Below are 22,030 nucleotides of genomic sequence, written 5' to 3' on the forward strand. Positions count from 1 at the left end.
ACTACCTATAATCTAGTCAAGTCGTAGATATATAATACAAAAGTTTTTTTTTTTTTTTTGACAAAAGATATATAATACCAAAGTTATTCATAAGTAGTTAAATTTGAGACTAATATAGTGTGATAACTTTAATATGATTTGAAACTTAGGAAATTAAGTATTTAATTAGTTAATTAATGGTGGTGCATGCATGCGATTAGGGAGTAATTGTATTTGCCTTGATGGATGGGTACAAAGCCCGACAATGACATGAACTGCAGCTAAAATCAAATAAGGGTATCAAACTATCAATGTTCCTTTGATTCTATCTCTTACTTGTCACTTGTCTGGATGCCCTTTTCAATATAATCACTATATATATATATATATGCAGAATTTCGACACTAAATAATCTTGTAACAATTTTAGTACCAACATGCAATAATAAGGCTGTTGCTGTCTTAGATCAAGACAAACCCAAATCCAGTGGTCGTGAGAAGTGCCACGGCAGCCGGCTGCAGGCTCTACTAATTTTGGTAAGGAGGAGAGATACATGCTTCTCAAAGAGTGAAACTTGATACAGTCAAGAAAGAGATAAGGTGGGGAGAGGTGGGGCGTGAAGATGTGATAGAGATTTCCTGCGAAGATTTCAGGGCTTGTGTTTGCCACAACTTTATTGAGATGGTCGTGGAGAAGAAATATGCGCACATTTCAGGATATGATTTTCAAGATTAATTTTACTCTTTCTTGTTTCTCCGGCCTACTGCTTTTTAATCCTTGTAAATGTACGTATTTGTTCATCATGCATGATACTATGTTAAATCAATTTTTGTCTCAAAGTCTTAAATGGATAAAAAAAAAAAATGATAATTTTAATTATTTAATTAATATCCCGACATAATTAATTACCGGCCCCTAACTCTCTAAGTGAAAATTAAGAAATTGACATAACTATATATCTAGACTCACATTCACATGCACATGCACATTAATTACCATAATTCTAACAGAAATTAAATAAGTGAATTTATAGATCACAAATATCATTAATTTTTAAAGTACGATATGTATTTAGAGAAAAGATAATAATTAATAGGATACCTGTGTCGACAAACCATAAAATTAATCCCATAATTATAAAATATTTGCCATCAACATTAATAAACACGCTTATTATGCGCATAATAAACACATTGTTTATGATTTTGATTTCAAGTTACTTCATGTGGGTACGTTGCTTGAGAAAAAAATTGAATGATCGATCTGTTGCCTCGATCATAGATTCATGACCAAAATAAGGAGGAAAAAAAAAAAAAAACACAAGAAAAATTGGACAAACAGGCAACTTGTTTCAGAATTAACCCTCAAATCGATATTCATAGTAACAAATAAAACCAGACAGTCTTGCCGGGATGCTGAAGATTGCCTACAAGAATATCAGCTTAATTTAAAAAGCTGCATTTTCTTATCTATCTCCATTGTACTTTACAAACAAAGAAAGACAAGCTAGAGCAGATGTCCGACTGATACTTGGACTCGTGTCTAATAGTTGTCACCTTTGTGTTAACATAATGAAATTAGGGTTTTCAAATGAGACAATCTTTCAATTGAATTTTTCCCATGATTGGTGTGCATTCCAAGATTGCTGCACAACTTGCTCCCAACATTTTCTTGGGCTATGGCCCTACTTTTTTTTCTTTTTTTTTTTCTTTTCAAACACTATGCAAGAAATAATAAGGAGTTGAATATATTTAGTGCACAAATTAAAATTAAGCTACGTACTTTCCAACCACTCAGGACATTGTGTTTGCTGTAAATGTGCTTAGAAAAATGTAGACATTTCTGCGAGGTGAACAGGAAGCTAGGTTTCCCATGTTGTTGTTTTTTTAATGCTTTGTTTGCGTGATCTTTCTCGAAATTCAGACATTCAGTCGTGTTTATATTCTTTCAAGTGTTAAGGCTTTACTGGTGCAGGTCTCACCTGCTTGAAGTAGCAAGTAGGGAATGTAATAATAACTAATTAGCTGGTCATTTTTTTATTTTTTATTTTGGAACAAATAGCATGTGTTATTATAAATACTGAAAAAGCCCTAAGGCTTACAATTTAAGAATAGAGGGACAGAACCTCCAACACTCTAAGCCGGATCTGACTTAAAAAAACAACTACCTAAGCAGAAATAACAAATCTTACCAGAATTACATTTGAGCTTCTCTTACATTAACGCTCACTTTAAAATAAAAGAGGGTCGATCTAACATCAAGCTAACAAAAATTCTTATAAAATATGAGCAATACATAGACATAATGTACTGGAGAAATATGAGGAATATACAACACACAAAGCAGAAAAACACCCAAACAAGCCGCCAGTAGTGGAGACAAGGCTGACTTCACCGGAGACAGCGACGCATGGAGGACACGCGCTGTCACCGGTAGCACCCCACCGCAAATCGGATACCGTAGACCCCTTCCCCACCGTGCACGGCCAAAAAAGGAGGAGTGTGGCTGTCACGCGCGCCAAAGAGCAAAAGGCTCTCTGGAGTGTGAAGACCACGCGCCGAGCTCCGACGATCGACGTGACCTGTGCTTCTGGCAAAGGGTGCGGACGAAGACCGGGAACGCGGCTGGGTGGCACGTGTCTAGCAGAATTCGGCGGATGTGTGTAGATCTGGCTTCAAAATTCCGAAGAAAAAATCAACCAAAGCACTCTGACGACGACACAAAAAGCCAGCCACTCCCCCAAACTGGGCTTCTTGAGTTGAGCCTTCCTGCTTGAACGAAATGAAAGAAAACAAAAAAACAAAAAAACACAAAGACACAAACCACAATAGCCTAAAGGGTTAGGGGAAAATCAACCACCACCGGATCTACTGGGGGAAACAAAAGCTCTACAACCCTAATGGTTGAGAGAAAACTAACCTCCATTGGTTAACACCAGATAGGGACAAAATCACTACCGGGGGAGGCTCCCTCCCTCCCCAACAATGCAAAACTCCTTGGAAGACTCTCTCTCTAACTAACTCTCAATTAGCTGGCCATTTGATTCTACGAAATGTAACTACCTTGAATCAAAAGATTTTGGCGTACGAAATCAAGCTTGGGGTGGCTTGTGGAAATTGATTTCTCCCGCCCCGCCCCGCCCCGCACATGCATATGGTTGGTATATAACCTTTGTTCTCTGTTACGCATTTGTCGCATGTAATCAAGAGCTGAGGTGTGCGCCGAATATGGAGAAGTGAGAAATAATGCGGAGAAGTGAGATCATTAATAGGAGTAGTGGCAGTAGTTGACTTTATGTTTCCTTGTTTGTTTGCTCGAACACATTTCCACAATTAAAGTATAGCAACAAATGTCGAAATATTACGATTCTCCCCTAATAGCTGGAACACCTTTCCTAGGTAACTTAAACGCCTCATTAATGCCTTTTGCAAATTAAGCCACTTGTCCTTCATTCACGAGTCCTCGATCCCTAGTTTCAAGGACCGACTTTGTTTGCTTCATCTTCATTTGCTTCATCTTCCTTTGCTTCATCTTTGTCTTTACAGCTTCGTTTGCTTCATCTTTGAAATCAGAGAATACACTGCCCAGAATCCGTCCCGCCTTGTGATACCCGACACCTAACGGATTAACATCCTAGATTGTGGGTTGCGTATCATAGTTTTCAAACCCGTTACTTGCAGGCGGGGTGTGGGAAATTGCAAAAACCGGCCCGTCCAACCCATACCCACCCCTAACTCTTAGAAACACTAATAACAACTTCCTTAAGAGCATTTGTAGTGAAGTCATCAAAGAAACGAAATCACCAAAATCAGACGATTTTGCTCAAAATCACGTCTCCAACAAGCTCTCTGCCACTACAGTGAAATTGCTGATTGTCAGAAACCCTCGTTTGATGAGACAAGGGCAAGTCGATCGTCTCTTCTTGTTTTACAATATTTTATTCAATTTCGCGGGCGAAGGTCGTTTGTCAGAGGTAGAAAGCCAGTCGAGGGCAAAATCGATCGAGAAGATGCCAACCGTCGAAGAAGGTGGTCGTCGTGGAAAACTAGTTCCAATGAATCTAGAAGCAGAGAAGGTTGAGCCTCCATTGGTTGTCGAGCCACCACCGATCGTCAAAGCAGAGAAGGTCGAGCCTCCACCGGTCATCGAAGAAGCCGGTTCGCGATGAACAGCCAACCGTCGAGCCTCCACTAGTTGTGAAGTCGTTGGTTGTCGAAGGTTGGGTCTAGTGGAAGTGGGGTTGGGTCCAGTAGAAGTTTGGATTTGATCTTTTAGTTGGTTGGTTGGTTGAAAGGTTAATTAAAAAAAAAAAATAGGATTTATTTTAAAGTAGATAATATTTAGGGAGTTTGGTATTTAGAGCTTTTGAAAACTAGGTAGCTAAAATACAACAGATTTTTACGACTTCACTATAAATGCTCTAAATCCTATTCTCTTCCCTAAATATAGGGAAAATTCCTGAAAAAAAATTCATTGAATTAAATTTTTTTGTTGTTCCATGAATTAAGGAAACACCAAGGGAACAAAAAGTTGTACCCTGACCTAGATCTAGGGAAACAAAAGTAATTCCCTTAACATTATTTTAATATAAAAAAAAAATTATATTTCCTCTCTCATTCCTCTAGCTAGCATTTATTTGAAACAATATTCAAATGATTTATTTTTTTCTTTCTCTTTTTCTTAACATTTAATTTAAAGAATATTTAAATGGTATTGGGAAATGATAAAATGGAAGCTATATATTGTGGAGTGAATTTAAATAAAAAAGCAAAAAGTTGTTTAGTTTCCTAAATTGAGAAAAAATTTAAACTAGTGCTAGTATTCTTCCTCATCCTTAGACTAACCATTATTCTCATTTGGATTGTTACATACCCAATCAAAATATATTCAACACATCTTATATGAAAAGAATCAAACTATTATGTATTCAATAAAAACATTATACTTTTTATTAGTGGACAAATGGACAGAAGGAATTTCATTTCATTCTAGTACTGCAGTAGGTAAGGACCATGTATTGACTATAATGAAAACTCAATTAGCCATTGGCCAATATATATTAAAAACTCCACTTAGCCTCTTAGGGATTGTTTGAATTTACGATTTTAAAAAATGTGATTTTAAAATAACGATTTTAAAATGTGTAATTTTAAAAAGTGATTTTTAAAAATGAAGTTAAGCATTTGAAAAAAATCGCAGTTTGACCTTTAAAATTTTGCGTTTTCAAAAAATCACCCCTAGTCTGTGATTTAAAAAAAAAAAAAAATTACATTTTCAAATCGCAATTTTTTAAAAACGTAATTTTCAAACCATACAATTTTTACGATTTAATTTAAATTATAATATTTTACCTACAAAATCGTACTCACAAACCGACCTTTAGTTTAGTTTAACTAAAAGTAAAACATGGACAGTGACTAGTCACCATTATTGTAGCATTAATTAGCAATTTAGGGCTGGCAAAACAGGTACCCGACACGACCCGTTAAGACCCATAACCCGTTTATGTTAACGGGTCAGGGCTCCAAACACGGTACGCCACAACAATTTCACCGATCACCCAACACGACACATGAAACCCGTTTAGCATAATGGGTCGTATCAGGTCGGCACGACCCGACACGACCCATTTGAACATTCAAAGCTAAGGGCAAGCCATTATCTCAAAATCAAATCAAAATCCACGATTCCACAATCAGCACCTCAAATTTCAACTAAATGTTTCACTTTCAGCAGTCAAAACAAAATCAAATCGACAATCAGATCGCAAAATCCATCAGAACTTCACCTGCTTCTTGTAAATATTGAAGTAGATGTTGAAAATGACCAAGATGTACCATAGCCCAAACAACGCCCTAAGCTCCAAGTCTCCAACGTCTTGAACAAGCTGCTAGATTCTGCGCTCTTGCTAGTGCTTTCGGGTACTGAGGTGGCTCTGACCTCCAAGCTCTTCGTGTTGCGATCGGACTCAGGTGTAGGGACCGAAGACCAGGGCCTGAGCTTGAACGAGTTCGACGATGATAGAGACCACGACCGGTGAGGGGAGTTAGCAGAGACGGAAACATTGGGGAGACTGTGGGGCTTCAAGGACGACGGCGCAGTAGAGAGACGGGGAGAAGAAGAAGAAAATGGAAGAAGAAGAAGAAGAGGGGGGCGGGCCAGGCGGCGTTGAAGGAAAAAGGAAAGAACTTAAAGAAGTTAGTGTTTTTTTTTTTTTTTTTTTTGTGTTTTCACCGTTCAGCTAATAATAATAAATTAATAATATTTTTTTAAAAAAATAATAACAATAATAATAATAATGTCTGGCGGGTCACCCGTGACATGACCCACCAAGCCAAGATAAACGGGTCGACTCGTTTATGACCCAAACCTGCTAATTTCGTATCGTGTTCGTGTCGGATTATCGGGTCGTGTCAAAATTGACAGTCCTAATTTAACATTGATTATTGATGTCCTCATCTTGCCTGCATTGAAAGTTCATAAGTACAATTTTAATGCAAGGAAAAAGCTAGACTTACTACCAAACCCTTACATCCAATTTTTTACACCTTGATGTTGATTCCACATCAGATTATTTTTTATTTTTTTCCTTCTTTTGTTTTCTTCTTTTTAAAAACCAAACTCTCTCTCTCTCTCTCTCTCTCTCTCTCTCTCTCTCTCTCTCTCTCTCTCTCTCTCTCTCTCTCTCTCTCTCTCGTTCTCTCCGACCGGCGAAGAAGCTAGGGACGACAGGATTTGGAAGGCCAGCGGGATTGGGATGACGGGTCAGGACGCTCGGCCAGATCTAGGTGGTTCGGGCTCTGGAAGACGTGGTTTTCTGGTTGGATCGGGACGCTTGGCCGGATCTAGGCTGTTCGGGATCTGGACGACGTGGTTTTCTGGCCGAATCTCTCAAACCCACGTCGGTATGTGTGGGTACTGGCCGGATTTTCCCGAGCTCAGTCGCTGCCCGTCCATGGCCTTCTGTAACAGATTTATTATCTGTTTAGGAATTTAGGGTTTATATTTCAGAATTGTAAAATGAAATTGGAATGGGATTAAATTGATGATGAACTGAGGAAGGTAATGGAATCAAAGATAGATGATGAATCCGGAAATGGAATTAACATTGAATCAATGGAAAATTACAGATATAGTAACTTCGAGGGTGCCTACCTCCATGAGCATTTCGAGGAGCTCTCCCTCCATTTAGTCTAAAGGCTGGATACCAATTTTCTTGCCTAAAACATTTAACTAGTCTTGTTTATATAGACCCACCTAAAGGCTACTAAACTAATAGGCCACTAACTAATAAGGCCCAAGGCTCATTAAACTGCTAAGGAGACCCATTAACTAATATATCTGTTACACATTCGGAAATGGACACTCGGCTGAAAATGGACGCTCCGCGGTGACTGTCTTGGAGGGTTCGGGGGCATCGATCTTCCTTGTGTGCCTGAGAAGAAAATCATAAAAAAATAAAAAGAAAAAACTAATGTGGAGTGTCATATCAGGGTGTAAAAAATTGGTGTAAGCTTTTGGGTGAGTGTAGCAGCCCTCTTAATGCAATATTTGCGTTAAATTACCAAATATCTCAATAAATTAGTTTAAGTGGAATAAAATTTGAATTGAATCCGTATGATAATTTATTTGAAATGAAAAATGGAGGTAAAAACTACGAGGGTCGGGGTTTGATTCAAAGTGACGACCTCATATAATTATTAATTATTTTAAAATTTAAGCTATAAGAAGATAGAAATAAATTTAGTTATTTTATTAATGTTTTGACTATTTGCCTGAGCATTATAGGGACTCTAGGAAGTTGGGGTCACCACTATGACATTACTCCAAGACTGGGATCGGACGATGACTACAAGAATGAGATTGGACTATAACTAGTCTCTGATACCAATTAGTGCAATATAGGTAGTGGAAAACTAAATTTGTACATATTAGACTTTACATAATTTTTCTATAAATCGTAGAAAACTCTAAAATTATAGAGAATAATGAATATTAATAATAATAATAAAAAAAAAAAAAAAATCTTTCAAAAGTGCTTTTAATTGATAGAACTGAAGATTAACAACAACTGAGTAGCCAGACCTCCCTTATTGTGCTTAAATAGAAGCTAGGGGCGCGGGCATGAAATTACAAAACAGACCTTTATTGAAATACTCGTACACTTTTATTACAAATTTGCTCGAGCTAACTTTCTATTTGCCTCCCGTAGCATCTTGCTCGAGCGACGCTCAAGTGAAAAAACTTATAGCAATTTTGCTCGAGTGAGTCAAACAAACTTTCGGGTATTTACAAAATCCGCAAGTACCTCATTTTGAAGCATTTTTCCTCCGCTCAAACATCTCCATATAAAACTATGGACAATCTCGGTAGCCCTGCTCTCTTTCCTAGTGTTGATCTCAAATCTATTCTACATCGCCGAAAAGCTTCACAAATTAAGCCAAGTGACGGCCGCACATGGAAGTCTTAGGCCCAAGCCATGGGCTGGACTACAGATTGAGTTGGGGGCCTTTTGCTGGGTATGAAATGGCAGACCTGCACCTTGAACACAGCCCAAGCCCAACAACTGGTGTAGTCTATGCCGGCAACCCCTTTTTTTCTTGGTTTTTTTTTTTATTTTTTTTTATTTTTTAAAGGGCTATGTGGGAAACGATTTTCAATTTATTATGCCAAAATCAAGTATAAAAAATTCCAAAGAAGAAGAGGGTCCTTCATAAAATTTTGTTTATTCACTTTAAATTGAATATCCATTTGAATGCCCCGATTAAAACTCTTGAACTTTTTGTCCAAATTTCAAAAAAATTGAATAGGAAATAAGATAGAGATTCTCATAGGCACGAGGTGTCTGCCTATCTGAGTAATTCGAAGTGTATGGCTGACCTATCCGAATATCTCATACCCCAAAATTCCTTCTCTAAATCACTATCTAAATTTTAAATTCGGACATAAAATTCAAGAGATCGGAATATTGAATGCATGTGACCCTATTGAATCGGAATTAATAATGACATTGCTTGCTATAATTATCTCTTGGACGTAGAGGTAGAGGGCAAACATAGAAAGTCCATCTTGTGAATTATGAACCTTCTGCCATTGATGGATAACTGGATATAATGACACCCATATTCCCCCTGGCCTCCTCATTATCGTTGGTCATAGACCATCAGCCTTAAAGTTCATGCAGAGAGAGCTGGAGCCTTTTGCCTAAAGATTTAGTAACAATTTCCTCCTTTTTTATTCAAATATTTTTGGTGGCGGTGATCATCATTCATCATAAAACAAAGATTAAAAAGTCGGAAGATTAATTATCCAATAAAAAAGAAAAAAGAAAAAAAAAGGGAGCAATTTCCGGGAGAGAAGTGGGCCACGTGGCTGCCTTCTTTGACCATCTTTTCTATTATTAAGTCCACCAACATGGTGGCTTCGCTGGTGCTGATTATGATGATAAGATCTTCTTCATTTCTAAATTATTATTATTATTTTTTTATCTATAAAAAAATAAATTATTATTTTTTTTTTTTTTATCTATAAAAAAATAAATCATTATATATATATATATATATATATATATATATATGTGTGTGTGTGTGTGTTGCTTTAATATGGTTAGATCCCCACACTACGCTAGACTACTATGACTTTTACGAAAGGAAAATAGAGATTTAAAAAAAGAAAAGAAAAAAAAAAGAGTGATAAAAAGAGAAAAATTATGATAGAAAATAAAATAAATTTCGGACGTTCAAACTATACTAATCTATTCCTTTGCAACCCTTTCATCATTTAAATAATAATAATAATAATTTTTTTAAAAAAAAATGTACTAGCCTACTAGTCTATCTATCTAAGAATTGTTGCGGACTAACATGGATGTGAGAAGCATAAACTGTGTAGGAAGCTACCAATGCGAGGAATATAAGGATAAGAAAGAAAAAATTACATGGATGTAAGGTTGGATACGGTTGAAGGGTATTTAAATGGTTATGTTCTTATCTGTGTTTTCTGTATTAGGGATTCGAAAAGGATTGAAGGGTCTCGAGACAGTCATGCTCCTTCACACCTCCTGTTGATCCTAGTTTTTGTTCCGTTTTCGAAACTTTGCCTATTTTTGAACCGCTTTAATTTGTCGGTGGCCCCTGTTCATTTGATGGGTCGGGTCATTTATTTGACATATTCCCAAATGTTTTAAGAATGCTTCTATCTCCTTTATTTTTTATTTTATTGTAATTTTCCCATTTTCTCACTTTGGATAGAAAAAAGAAAAAAGAAGACTATTATCTCAATGTTATATATGGATTTTTTCTTTTGGATTAAGGTTATATATTATTAGGAGTCTTAGACTCTTAGGGATAAGTATGCTATTTTTATTCCAATATTTCTTGTAAGCCTATATAAAGCACTCTAGTATACGTTCATTAATAATCATAAAAAGAAAAAAAAAAATCAAAAGTAAAAATATTTCAAATTACCCTGCAATGGAGAGGCCGAAACTAAAAATTTAACTTTAAGGGCTCAAAGTAAAAATTAAAAAATATATATATACCTATTTTTTTTTTTTTAACAACTAACTTAAAGGCAATAAAATAAAATAAAAACTTTTTTAACAATTTGTTTTTGCTGGAAGCCCCCTCCCGCCCCTCTAGGTTGGTCCAATGGTCCCTATATGGAAGTCTAGGTTTCCTCAAATTTAATTTTAGGATAACTTCACTTAAGGGTATTAAACTATCGTCCTATTTGACTTAAGGGTACTGAACTTCAAAACGTCTTAAATTAGGGTATCCAATTTTTAAGACGTCTCAATTGCAGGTACTCAGTTAGGATTTGCCATTAAATTCTATTAAAATTCTCAAAATACTAAAGTGTTTATTTTTTTTAAAAAAAAAAAAATTATAATTTTTTTTAAAAATTCAGGCATTGATATTTTTGCAAATTTCGTTAAATTCTGACCTACACTTAAATCCTAGCAATTTTTTTTCCTAAAAAAAAAAAATGAGTATTTTGAGAATTTTGACAGAATTTAACAGCAAATCCTAACGGAATATTTGTAATTGAAACGTTTGAAAAATTGAATACTTTAGTTTGAGACGTTTTGCCGTTATGAAGTTTAGTACCCTTAAATCAAATAAGCCGATAATTAAATATCCTTAAATGAAATTATCTCTTTATTTTGCTATCCTAAAAAATAATTAATTTTCTATTTCATGACTCATATCACGCCCATCACACTTTCAGCTACGGCAAACGCAGAACTCACGGGAGTTGGTTGTTTCAATTGTACCTTTTTCTTTTGTTTGTGTTTTTTAAATAAAAGTCTTCCGTTGTAGTAGGGACAAAATGTGTCCTTTACCCAAAACATTTGTTTTTAGAAAATAATAAGACTTTTTTTTTTCTTATTCAATTAAAAAAGAAAATACTTTGTTCGTTTTGACATGGTCGTTTGCTAATGACATGTATCTAGCACAGAACCCCAGGTACAGGTTGCAAGTAAGACCAATAGATTATGTACTCCAAAAGGAATAGTTATTTAATATATGATTAAATAAATTAATTACCATCTAATTAATTAATAGATTAGGGTCGAGGGATTTGACCGTTTAATTAAATAAGTTGAATTATGATTGACTTATATAGTCTTATAGATATGTTATTTGCACAATTTTTATACAACAATGCTGATGTGTCTAACAGTTTTTCTTTTTTTAAAAAAAAAAAAAATGAAAATGCTGGACACATGAGCATTGTTGTGCAGCTAACATATCTCATAATCTTATACATATGTTTTAACATTACCAAAACCTACACGAAATATCAGTGCTTGCAATTTTTTATACAACAAACACAAAATTAATGAATTAACATTGAAAGGTCTGATCCGTTTAATTATATGAGCCGAGTTAAAATTAACCTATATAATTTTATACTCATACATCGACCCGAACTGATGCTAACACATAACCCGAATTGTCGCTCCTAATTTTACACCAAAAAAGTGAGAATTAGTTCATTGATTTATGTAATTGGTAATTCATTCTTCATTAACATAGAATAATAATAATTAAAAAATTTATATATTTTGAAATTAATTTGCTGACGTGTGTCTGACTATCATTTTTGCAAAGAAAATTGATAGTGCCCGGCCACTGCCCTGAACTATCCCACGTGTATTTCACGTTCCAACTTTCCAAAATATCTATCTTGGGACTTGTAACCATGGTTAAAGCGCTAAACCCGAGTTAAGCTTCGGTGTTGGAATGAAGCCTATAAAAGCGAGCCTTGTGTGCCCTTACATCACACGTACTCTGCCAGGCGCTGGTGCCTTGAACCTTAAAGTCTCCAGTTCTATCTCGTAAACTGTCACCGTTAAAAGGTTCCGGTTCGATCTCTTTCTCTGTCTTTCGTCGAGAATAAGAATATTTTTGAATTTGTCATCTTCAATCTTCATTGTCACGTAGACAGAAAAAGATGGAGAACAACGGACCTGTACGTAATCAGGGGCTGCCGAAGATCCAAATGCCCAGGAACCAGACAAGCAGCTGGGAGGTGTGCCACGACGACAGCACGCCTCCGGTGAGAGCTCATACGATCGACGAGCTCCACTCCCTTCAGAAAAAGAGGTCGGCGCCGACGACTCCGATCAGAGGAGCGCAGGGTGCCTTTACCCCTATGTCCGAAGAGGCACGCCAGAAACAGCAACTCCAGTCCATTAGGTAAGCTGTCATGAAATAAACGTTCTGATAATTAGATCATAATATAAAATATCATGGCAACCTTCGAACCAAAAGTTAATGGAAAAACCTTGTTTCCAACTAAGTTATTAAATTCACACATCTATTTAACGTATGTAAAAATTAAATTATTGTTTATAATTATTAATTCGAATTTAAAAAAATTCTGACAGGGAATTATGGGAAATAACTATAGAAACCATCTGATCGGATAAGTAGTAAGAGAACCTAATTTTTATTTAAGGTAAGTCCCATAAGTGGTCTCTTACAATGACCTTTTCAAATTCTTATAAATTCAGACAAATAACTATAGACAATCCTAATTAGTAAAAGTTTGGGTCTTCAAGTAAAATTACATTTTATTAGAATAAATAGTAATTCAATAAACTGAATAAGAGAAAGAAAAATTTGACCAAAATCATGTATTTTTACCGTGCCTGAGCCAAATTCTTAATCTAATATAACATATCAAGAGTTCAAGACAACCTTGGAACCAGAAGTTAATTTGCTTTGAATGTTCATAAATTCTTAATCATGTATTTTTTTATTTTTTATTTTTGGTTAATTAGTGCTTCGCTGGCGTCGCTGACGAGGGACACGGGGCCAAAGTTGGTGAGAGGGGACCCGGCAGCAAGGACGGCAGAGAGCCCGCGGGGGCCGACCAACGTTGGGCAACACTCTTACACTCCCTCACTTCTGTCCCTGGCCAACAGTGACAGTGCGCTCAAGTTCACCCACGTCCTTTACAATCTTTCTCCTGCTGGTAATTCATTCATTTTCATTATACTTAATTTTATTCATTTTCAATTTAATTATATTTTCTCATAAATTTATGTGATTTTCCATATTTTATTTGTAACGACCACTCCAATAAAATAATATTGTCTGCTTTTGACTTTCCTGAACCAGACTTTCAGGAGGTTACTTAATTTGGTACTACTCTTGCATAAGCATGCTAATTAACTGAGTTCATGGCAATCACGGCTTTTAAACGCATGGTGTTAAAAAGGTTGCGAATATACATATAAGTGGATCCTCATTTTCATACTCAAACGATGTGGGACGTCATATTTATAAAAATAAATGTCACGTGAATTGTCATATGTCACATCAATTTTTAAATATAATAAGCGTCACGTGCACGGTCACGTAACCGTCTATATTTTAATGACTTGCGTCGACGTATGTATTTACGGTAATTTGTGATAAATAAAATTGTAGTAATTAATACTGTTGACAGTAATTACTCTAATTAAGGCTAATTAATCCGCAATCTAATGTTAATTATGGTTTACAGAACTGTACGAGCAAGCTATCAAGTATGAGAAAGGGTCGTTTATAACATTTGCCGGTGCTTTAGCAACTCTATCCGGAGCAAAGACAGGCCGGGCGCCGAGAGACAAACGAGTAGTGAAGGAGAAAACTTCGGAGGATGAGCTTTGGTGGGGAAAGTAAGTGACTTTTCATGCTAATATTACATATATCCTTCTTCCTTCCTTTTCGTCCTAATATCTCTTCAAAAAAAAAAAAAAATCACTTAAAACACGTTACATGAATTGTTATAAAATGACGGCAAACGTGTCAGGGGCTCACCCAATATTGAAATGGACGAGCAAACTTTCCTGATCAACAGAGAACGAGCAGTGGATTACTTAAACTCGTTGGATAAGGTATTTGAATCATTCCCTTCTTTTTTTTATTTTTTATTTTTATTTTTGGTCAAAAGATTGAATCATTCATCTAAATATAATAATTAAGTTTAAAGCAATCTTGAAGTTTTGGTCTTTATTGTTAATTTGACCCTACTTTTTGGTGACAGCTGATATAAATACCAATTTTTTTTTATTAGAAAGTCATAACCTGCCTTGCTTCAAGTCTTATCAGATATGCATGGTCTTGTGGTGGACGTGTCAATGAGCTGGTTATGACAGCTTAAAAATGTGTATTATTAGTGAATGGTGGGGTGTATATATTTCTTTATTAACTCAAATAATTTTCCTTCAATGTTTGAGTTTTGAGGATACTTTATCCATTCCTAAATCTAAGGGATATGCATACATTCCCAAGGCTTCATCCTATTATAAAGGGTGCCACCTCATTTGGCCGGCTGCTCGAGACTTGTTCGAATAAGTAAGCCGGCCTATGAACCGAATTGTCACTCCACTAAAAAAAAAAAAAATCAGCATTTGACGACACATCTGGAAAAAAAAACGACGTTTCAGTTCGGCCACGATACCGGGGTATTGTGCTAAACGACGTGAAAGAAAACGACCCTAAAGGCCGGGGTTTTTTTTTTGTAGTGAGCTCTTATACTAATTAAAATTTGTGTTATTTTTAGGGAAATCAATAGCTGCAAATGGCTTTAATTAACAATTATTCTTCAAATGATGAATTAAATACTGTTATTCTCTTATTATCGTTTACATTAATAGATGATCCTAAAAAATGACCAGCAGCTAGAACTTTTCGTGACTATGTTCATCATTTGTACAAAATTAGGAGGAATAATGAGGCTGAAATTTGTGTTTCAGGTATATGTGAATGATCAGTTTTTGAACTGGGACCCAGAATACCGTATCAAAGTCCGAATTGTATCTGCCAGAGCTTACCATTCCTTGTTCATGCATAACATGTAAGTACTAATTAAAATAAAATACTTCCCACATTATAAATATTACTCTTATTCCAGATTGCAGACTTCTTTAATTTAAGGGAAAATATTTTATAACCCTCCTGTGTTTTTTTTTTTTTTTTTTTTGGATTTTATCAGAGTTTACAAATATTTTAAATCTAAGACCTCTAACCATTTTTCCCGTCAAATAAATAAAATAAATTATATATAAAAAAATACTACTACTATGCCCTTCTCATTAAACATTAAAACAAAAAAGCAGACCCCCAGGTGGCCGCAACGGTGGAGGGGGTGGCCCAGTCTGATTTTTTTTTTTTTTTAAAGAAAAATTAATGAAAAAGGCATAATAGTATTTTTCATTTTATTTTTTGTTATTTATTTGAGAAAAAAAAAAAAAAGAGAGAGGGAAAAATGGTTCGAGATCTTACATTTAAAATCTTTGTAAACTCATGTATTGAATTAACTAAATTGAAAAATAAGGTCTAAAGCACAATCTTTTAACAAAGGTTGATTCAAGGGCTGATGACTACTACCACATCAGCCGAAAAGAATAAGAGTGTAATATGTAGCATTACTCAAAAGGATACATGGGGAGTAGCAGCATTGAGTAATGCTAAAAACTATATTTTTATGTCACAATTATCCTAGACTGCTGACAAAAAAGTCTCAACTAACCCCTGGATCAATCCTTATATATAATAATAATAAAATAAAATAAAAATCCAAAGATTGGTTAATGTCGAACTATGAGTTGTCATTCCACCAAAAACCAGTTGGTGTTAAGGGAATGGATCTCGACTTCACGCCCAACGGACCTGTTTTTAGAGCGGTCACAGGGAGCGGACTTGTGTCCCAACAATCTCTCCCTCATGATGATGCTCTCACAACTTGATCTATGACTTCCTGGCTCAAATACTATTTGTTGGAGCATGTGCTGCCATTCCACCTAAAATTAATTGGTTTTAAGAGAGATAAACTCAAATATTCTATAAACCTCGACATCGCGCCCAACAGGCCTGTTTTTAGAGCGGTCGCAGAGAGCGGCATTATGTCCCAATAGTTATAATTGCCACACCAACATTGTGATATAATTATGTGATAAAAATATATTATATAGAATTTCTCGTAGAACACTATTAGCTTATTGGACAAACAATAAACGGGGTGGGTGACAGGTGTATACGACCAACTCTTGAAGAGCTGGAGAGTTTTGGTACTCCGGACTTCACAATATACAATGCCGGGATGTTCCCATGTAATCGTTACACCCACTACATGACTTCCTCTACCAGCATAGACCTAAATCTTGGCAGGAGGGAAATGGTCATCCTTGGCACTCAGTATGCTGGGGAAATGAAGAAAGGTCTCTTCAGCGTTATGCACTATCTCATGCCTCAGCGCCATGTCCTCTCCCTACACTCTGGTTGCAATGTGGGCAACGATGGTGATGTTGCCCTTTTCTTTGGCTTATCTGGTATACTATATATCATCGCACCCATTACATATATATATAATTTGAGAATATCTTCGATCGCTCTGTTATTAAGGATGTTCTTATCTACGTTTGTGTCTGTCTTAGGCACTGGGAAGACAACTCTGTCTACTGATCATAATAGGTATTTGATTGGAGATGATGAGCACTGCTGGAGCGAGAATGGTGTGTCAAACATTGAAGGTGGTTGCTATGCCAAGTGCATTGAGTTATCAAAGGACAAGGAGCCTGATATTTGGAACGCTATCAAGTTTGGAACTGGTACATTAAGTTTTCAATAAAACATTTACATTACTTGGTGAAAATCATTTGTTTAAAGAATGGCACATCAAATGAATATGCATTTGCTTACTAGCTTGTTCTTCTCTATGATTGCTTGTCTTTGGCAGTGTTAGAGAATGTTGTGTTTGATGAGCATACTCGAGAAGTGGATTACTCAGACAAATCTGTTACAGGTAAAGATCACACCTGATTTAGAATAAGCTGAATGAGTAATGTTATGGACCATCTTTTTATCCTTTCAAAGTTGATATGGCTTTTAAAATCACCATTGAATTTGAAATGGATTACTAGCACAAATTTCAATGATGTGTATGTACATCATATGAATCAAATGTAGATTTTTGCCTCCATGTACTAATGACACAAAACCAGTACTCATTTCATGCTGATTCAACATATGTTTGTTTCAGAGAACACTCGTGCAGCTTATCCTATAGAGTACATCCCCAATGCTAAAATTCCGTGTGTTGGACCCCATCCAAAGAATGTCATCCTTCTAGCCTGTGATGCGTTTGGTGTGCTTCCACCTGTGAGCAAGCTAAGCCTGGCTCAGACCATGTACCATTTTATCAGCGGCTACACTGCTCTGGTAGATGCATATATTTAGCATAGTTGTTTGCTATTGGATACGGCTGTCAAGGCTGCCAATATATATGGGACTAGCCATAATTTTGTTGCTGGAACTTGTGAAAATAGGTGGCTGGGACAGAGGAAGGTGTCAAGGAGCCACAGGCTACATTCTCAGCCTGCTTTGGTGCAGCATTTATAATGCTGCATCCCACAAAGTATGCAGCAATGCTGGCTGAAAAGATGCAAAATCATGGGGCTACCGGTTGGCTTGTTAACACTGGCTGGTCAGGTGGAAGGTATGATATATTATAAACAACACTCTTGACAGTTTCTGGGTGTTTGATTAAACTCTTTAGAAGGGGTATCTTTAGCCTTTGATCTCTGCAAAAGAAAAGAAATTAGACAAAAGAACTTGTTAGAGCGGGCCGACGGGAGATAACTCTGATGCTTAAGTCAGATGGTGTTTGAAAACAAAAAAAAAAAAACTTAAGGAAATTGTAAGAGTTTAGGTTTAGAAAAAGATAAAGATTCTCTACTATTCTTCCTCCGGTGTATATATAGTCGCTTGAGCTTTTAGATGGCCGTGCTGGCCATGCCCCGCTATTCCCCCATACTTGAGTTAGGTGACTCAACTATTAGATCCGTCATGCATATGAGTTATGGCAGCATTATCATAACTAAGTAAAATATGTTACTGTACTTATCGTGTCTGTACATTGGGATCCTGAAAGGGTATGACCCAAAGATTCATTTTATGGGTCAGATCTTGTCAAATCACTGTCAGCGCCCCCTTACCTATTTAAATAGCAGATCAATCCCCGCATCGATCGGTTTCGTTGACCACCAAGACATACCCCGATTGCTAATTGGAATTGTTCACTCGTGATCGAGAGAGGTTGATGGCACCCGATTGTGAATGCTCTTTCTTCTGATTGGGCTCCCTGTTAAACAACTAGGAACCAGACCCGTATGTAGCGGCCCGGTTCCTAACAAACACAAAAAAATAAATAAATAAATAAATAAAAAAAAATCTTCCCCATGCATTTCATTTTTACTGAGTAAATTTTGACATCTACTTTTTCTGCAGCTACGGATCAGGTAGCCGTATAAAGCTAGCTTATACCAGGAAGATCATTGATGCCATTCACTCGGGGACCCTTCTGAACGCAAGCTACACCAAGACTGAAGTGTTTGGACTTGAGATCCCTACTGAAATTGAGGGCGTGCCTTCAGGAATCCTGAATCCAATAAACACTGTTAGTTGGCTCTTTATTTCCTTTATATATATATATGCTGCTTATGTTTTTTGGCATGCGCTTGATTTGTTTTGACGAGGTACACGATCCTCTTGAATTGCAGTGGTCTGACAAGGATGCCTACAAGGACACAATAATGAAGCTAGGGGGTCTGTTCAAGAAGAATTTTGAGGGATTCCTGAATTACAAGATTGGAGAGGATAACAAGCTGACTGAGGAGATCCTTGCAGCTGGTCCCGTCTTCTGAATATAAATCTGTGTTTGGTGGAGCAAAGGTGAAACGGATGGACATTAGAGAATTCATGTACCATTATTTTGCAATTTTTACATAATCTTATCTGTATTACAAAAGGAAAAAAGAAAAAAGAAAAAAAGGTGGGGGAAGAGGGTACGTGAATGTGTTGTATCTATTCATATTAAGCTGTCTCATAGAGGGAAAAGGGTTCATGTGCATCTACAGGAAGACCATAACTATGTTTGTTTTCTTAAATGATTTGGTAAATATGTTAGAATATTAAATTTATCTTCTTTTTTCTTTTTTCTTTTTTCTTTTTTTTGAACATGCAGCATGTGCTACATTAAAAGCTAAACAAAGCCATCAGGCATTACAGGGATAGATTAGAGGTACAAAGAAACTTCTACATCCTAAGTCAAAACTAGGTCTAACTTAAAAGCAGCTGCCTAAACTAATACACAAAAATTACAAGGACACTCCTTAAAGCCTCTCCTTACACATACACCAAATAGCCTAGTAAAATTTGTGCATTACATAGACAAACTGTGAAAACAAAGCAACAAGAGAATATACAACACCAAAAAACCAACACAACAAACGTCAAAGAAGAGGACCACTGCCTAAATAGAGATGGCGCGTGCGAAACACGCGCCGTCCCCCGAGGCACCCCACACAGCAAACAACCACTGCCAACGACCAACCACCACCAGCTAGGGCCTGAAATAAATGGCATGACCCACACGCGCCTACCAAAGAAAGAAGTCATTCTCAACATGCAGACCACGCGCCGGGAAGAACGAGCGGCAAGACCACCAGCTTGAGTCGGCCGAACCAGATGGCGACAGTGAATGCAGATGGGAAGCTCGTGTCATAAGGAACCCAGTAGAAAATAACAGATCTAGCACAGAAAGCAAACCGTGAGCACGGCAAGAGATCCACCGGAGACACGAAGAAGAAGTGACCGATCCTCCAAACCAACACTGCATGTAGCCTTTTCGGTCAGAAAAAAGAAAACAAGAACATAAACTCCTCAACCCAAAAGGGTTAGGAGGACAAAACCTCCACCATAACAAGTCCGGGAGGAAACAAAACTCCCGGCCCTAACGGCAAGGAGAAGAACTACCCTCCAATGGAACGAGCCATGGAGGAACAAAATCCTCCTAGAGGCTAGGAGGGCCAAAGACCAGGAGGAGAAAGGCAGGGAGCCTCTCTCCCTCGGCAAGCATGCTAAAACGGAAGCTTTCTCTCTCTAGAAGATTCTGGAGTTTCTCTCTTTAGAAAGAGCCGAGTGGCCGTTTTTTGGGTAAAAAAATTAAACCATTTTTTATTATCTTAAACTTTTGAACAAGTAATGATTGGTATCAAGAGTGAAAAGTCTTTAGTTCGAACAATGTCTCTATCATTCGCCTTTCATTTCAATTTAATAGTTTACGTGTTGGGTTACTTGTCAAGGTGGAGTGTTAGAATATTGAATTAAATAATTAAATTTATCATTTTCTATCAACAAGTTTTTAGGACAATTGATGATTTAACAAAAGGAGGAGAGTGAAAGGCTATTTTTTTTTTTTTTTAATAGATACCAAGATCACATTACATTAAAATTGGGTTGGGCGACCCAATGGCCATAGGAAAGATAGCAAATACATGAAAATAAACCTAAGAACGAAAGTACGCGGTGTCAATGCTTTCAAAAATGCGGGCCAAAGATTTCGACGCACGGATGCGAGAAACCACCGCCAAAAAGCTCAATAGTAGTCATAGTTAAAGCACTACTACAGTGGCCCCGGGCCCCCGGTGACACGTGAAATTGTTACGATCTTAAGTGTTACATATGATTTAAATACAATCTTAAGCATGTGTATATAAGTTTTTGGGCACTCTCCCTTGCAAGCCAGTATTCAAAAATGAATTCTATCCAAAATTTGTATAATTTAGTATCAGAGTTGAACACCCATGAAAAGTAATTGAAGGTGTTAACAGAGTTCGAAGAACCCCAACACCAGTTTCATAATCATTACGGAGATAACAAGGGAAATCTATACAACACAAAGCCCATAAATACAAAGCTAGAAAAAACAGCAAAACAACACAACAGAAGCCTAATGGGAATAGCCAGCGCCGACACATGAGGAACACGCGCTAGCGGCTGAAGACCTCTCGCCCACTGAAAACACCGCAAGCCACCAAATTCCGTCGAAAGCAGTGGCGGGGAGCGAAGGAAGTGAGGAGAGCGACCATCACGCGCCGGCAAGTGAGAAGCACTTGCTGGCGCGTACGGGTCACGCGCCGATGGGGGGTGGTCCGATGGTTGTGACACTGGGATCGGCAGAGACGTGAGACAACAGGGAGCTCAGTGGGGAGGCGTGTGCACTGCCGAGAACGGCTGAGGAACGTAGATCTAGTTTTTAAGAACTCGACCCATGAACCTAAGTTTCCCCGACGAAAAGCACGGTGGATGAATAGATCGGCTGCTGAAGGTTGTGGTGCTGGAGACAGAAATAGATATAAAGCCTCCAAAGAGGCTGGGTAAGCTAGAGCGATCTCTAGCGGGAAAATTGTCTTTAGGGAGACGGGGGGTACTAGAGCAATCCCTAGCGGGATAAAGGCCTCCAAAGAGGCGAAAGCTGTGGGAGGGGGCAAGGGAGGAAGGAAGCTCTGAGCTTCCCTCCTCCCTAGAGGGATGGGCGTGATCGCCTTCAGAAGATTTCGGGGGGTTTTTTCAGGAGAGCGCTAGGTTGCTTAGCTTTGATGATGGGATTTTTGATTTTGAAAGGCTATATAGATTTTGAATAAATCTTCATCCTCTATTTCATTGTACAAACGGCTCAAACAAGAAATGTACAAAATGTTTGGCACCATTGT

At 37.2% G+C, this 22,030-nt stretch overlaps 1 protein-coding gene and 1 long non-coding RNA gene across 2 annotated transcripts; one reads left to right on the plus strand and one right to left on the minus strand.

The window, feature by feature from the left end:
- The first annotated feature begins 12,268 nt into the window (after positions 1-12,268).
- LOC133870554 (phosphoenolpyruvate carboxykinase (ATP) 1-like) lies at positions 12,269-19,458 on the plus strand. The gene is made up of 12 exons (XM_062307717.1): positions 12,269-12,683; positions 13,271-13,464; positions 13,999-14,152; positions 14,287-14,371; positions 15,233-15,333; positions 16,509-16,807; positions 16,913-17,086; positions 17,215-17,280; positions 17,518-17,696; positions 17,804-17,973; positions 18,765-18,933; positions 19,037-19,458. Exons 1-12 carry the CDS (start codon positions 12,439-12,441, stop codon positions 19,178-19,180), a joined length of 1,980 nt encoding a protein of 659 aa, XP_062163701.1. The 5' UTR covers positions 12,269-12,438; the 3' UTR covers positions 19,181-19,458.
- On the minus strand, positions 19,108-20,591 carry LOC133870555 (uncharacterized). Its single transcript, XR_009900751.1, has 2 exons — positions 20,487-20,591; positions 19,108-19,457 (listed from the first exon to the last, which is right to left on the minus strand). It is a non-coding gene; the product is annotated as an uncharacterized LOC133870555 (long non-coding RNA).
- Between the last annotated feature and the right edge of the window lie 1,439 nt (positions 20,592-22,030).

This window comes from Alnus glutinosa, chromosome 6, assembly GCF_958979055.1.
Source record: "Alnus glutinosa chromosome 6, dhAlnGlut1.1, whole genome shotgun sequence".
Taxonomy (NCBI): Eukaryota; Viridiplantae; Streptophyta; class Magnoliopsida; order Fagales; family Betulaceae; genus Alnus; species Alnus glutinosa.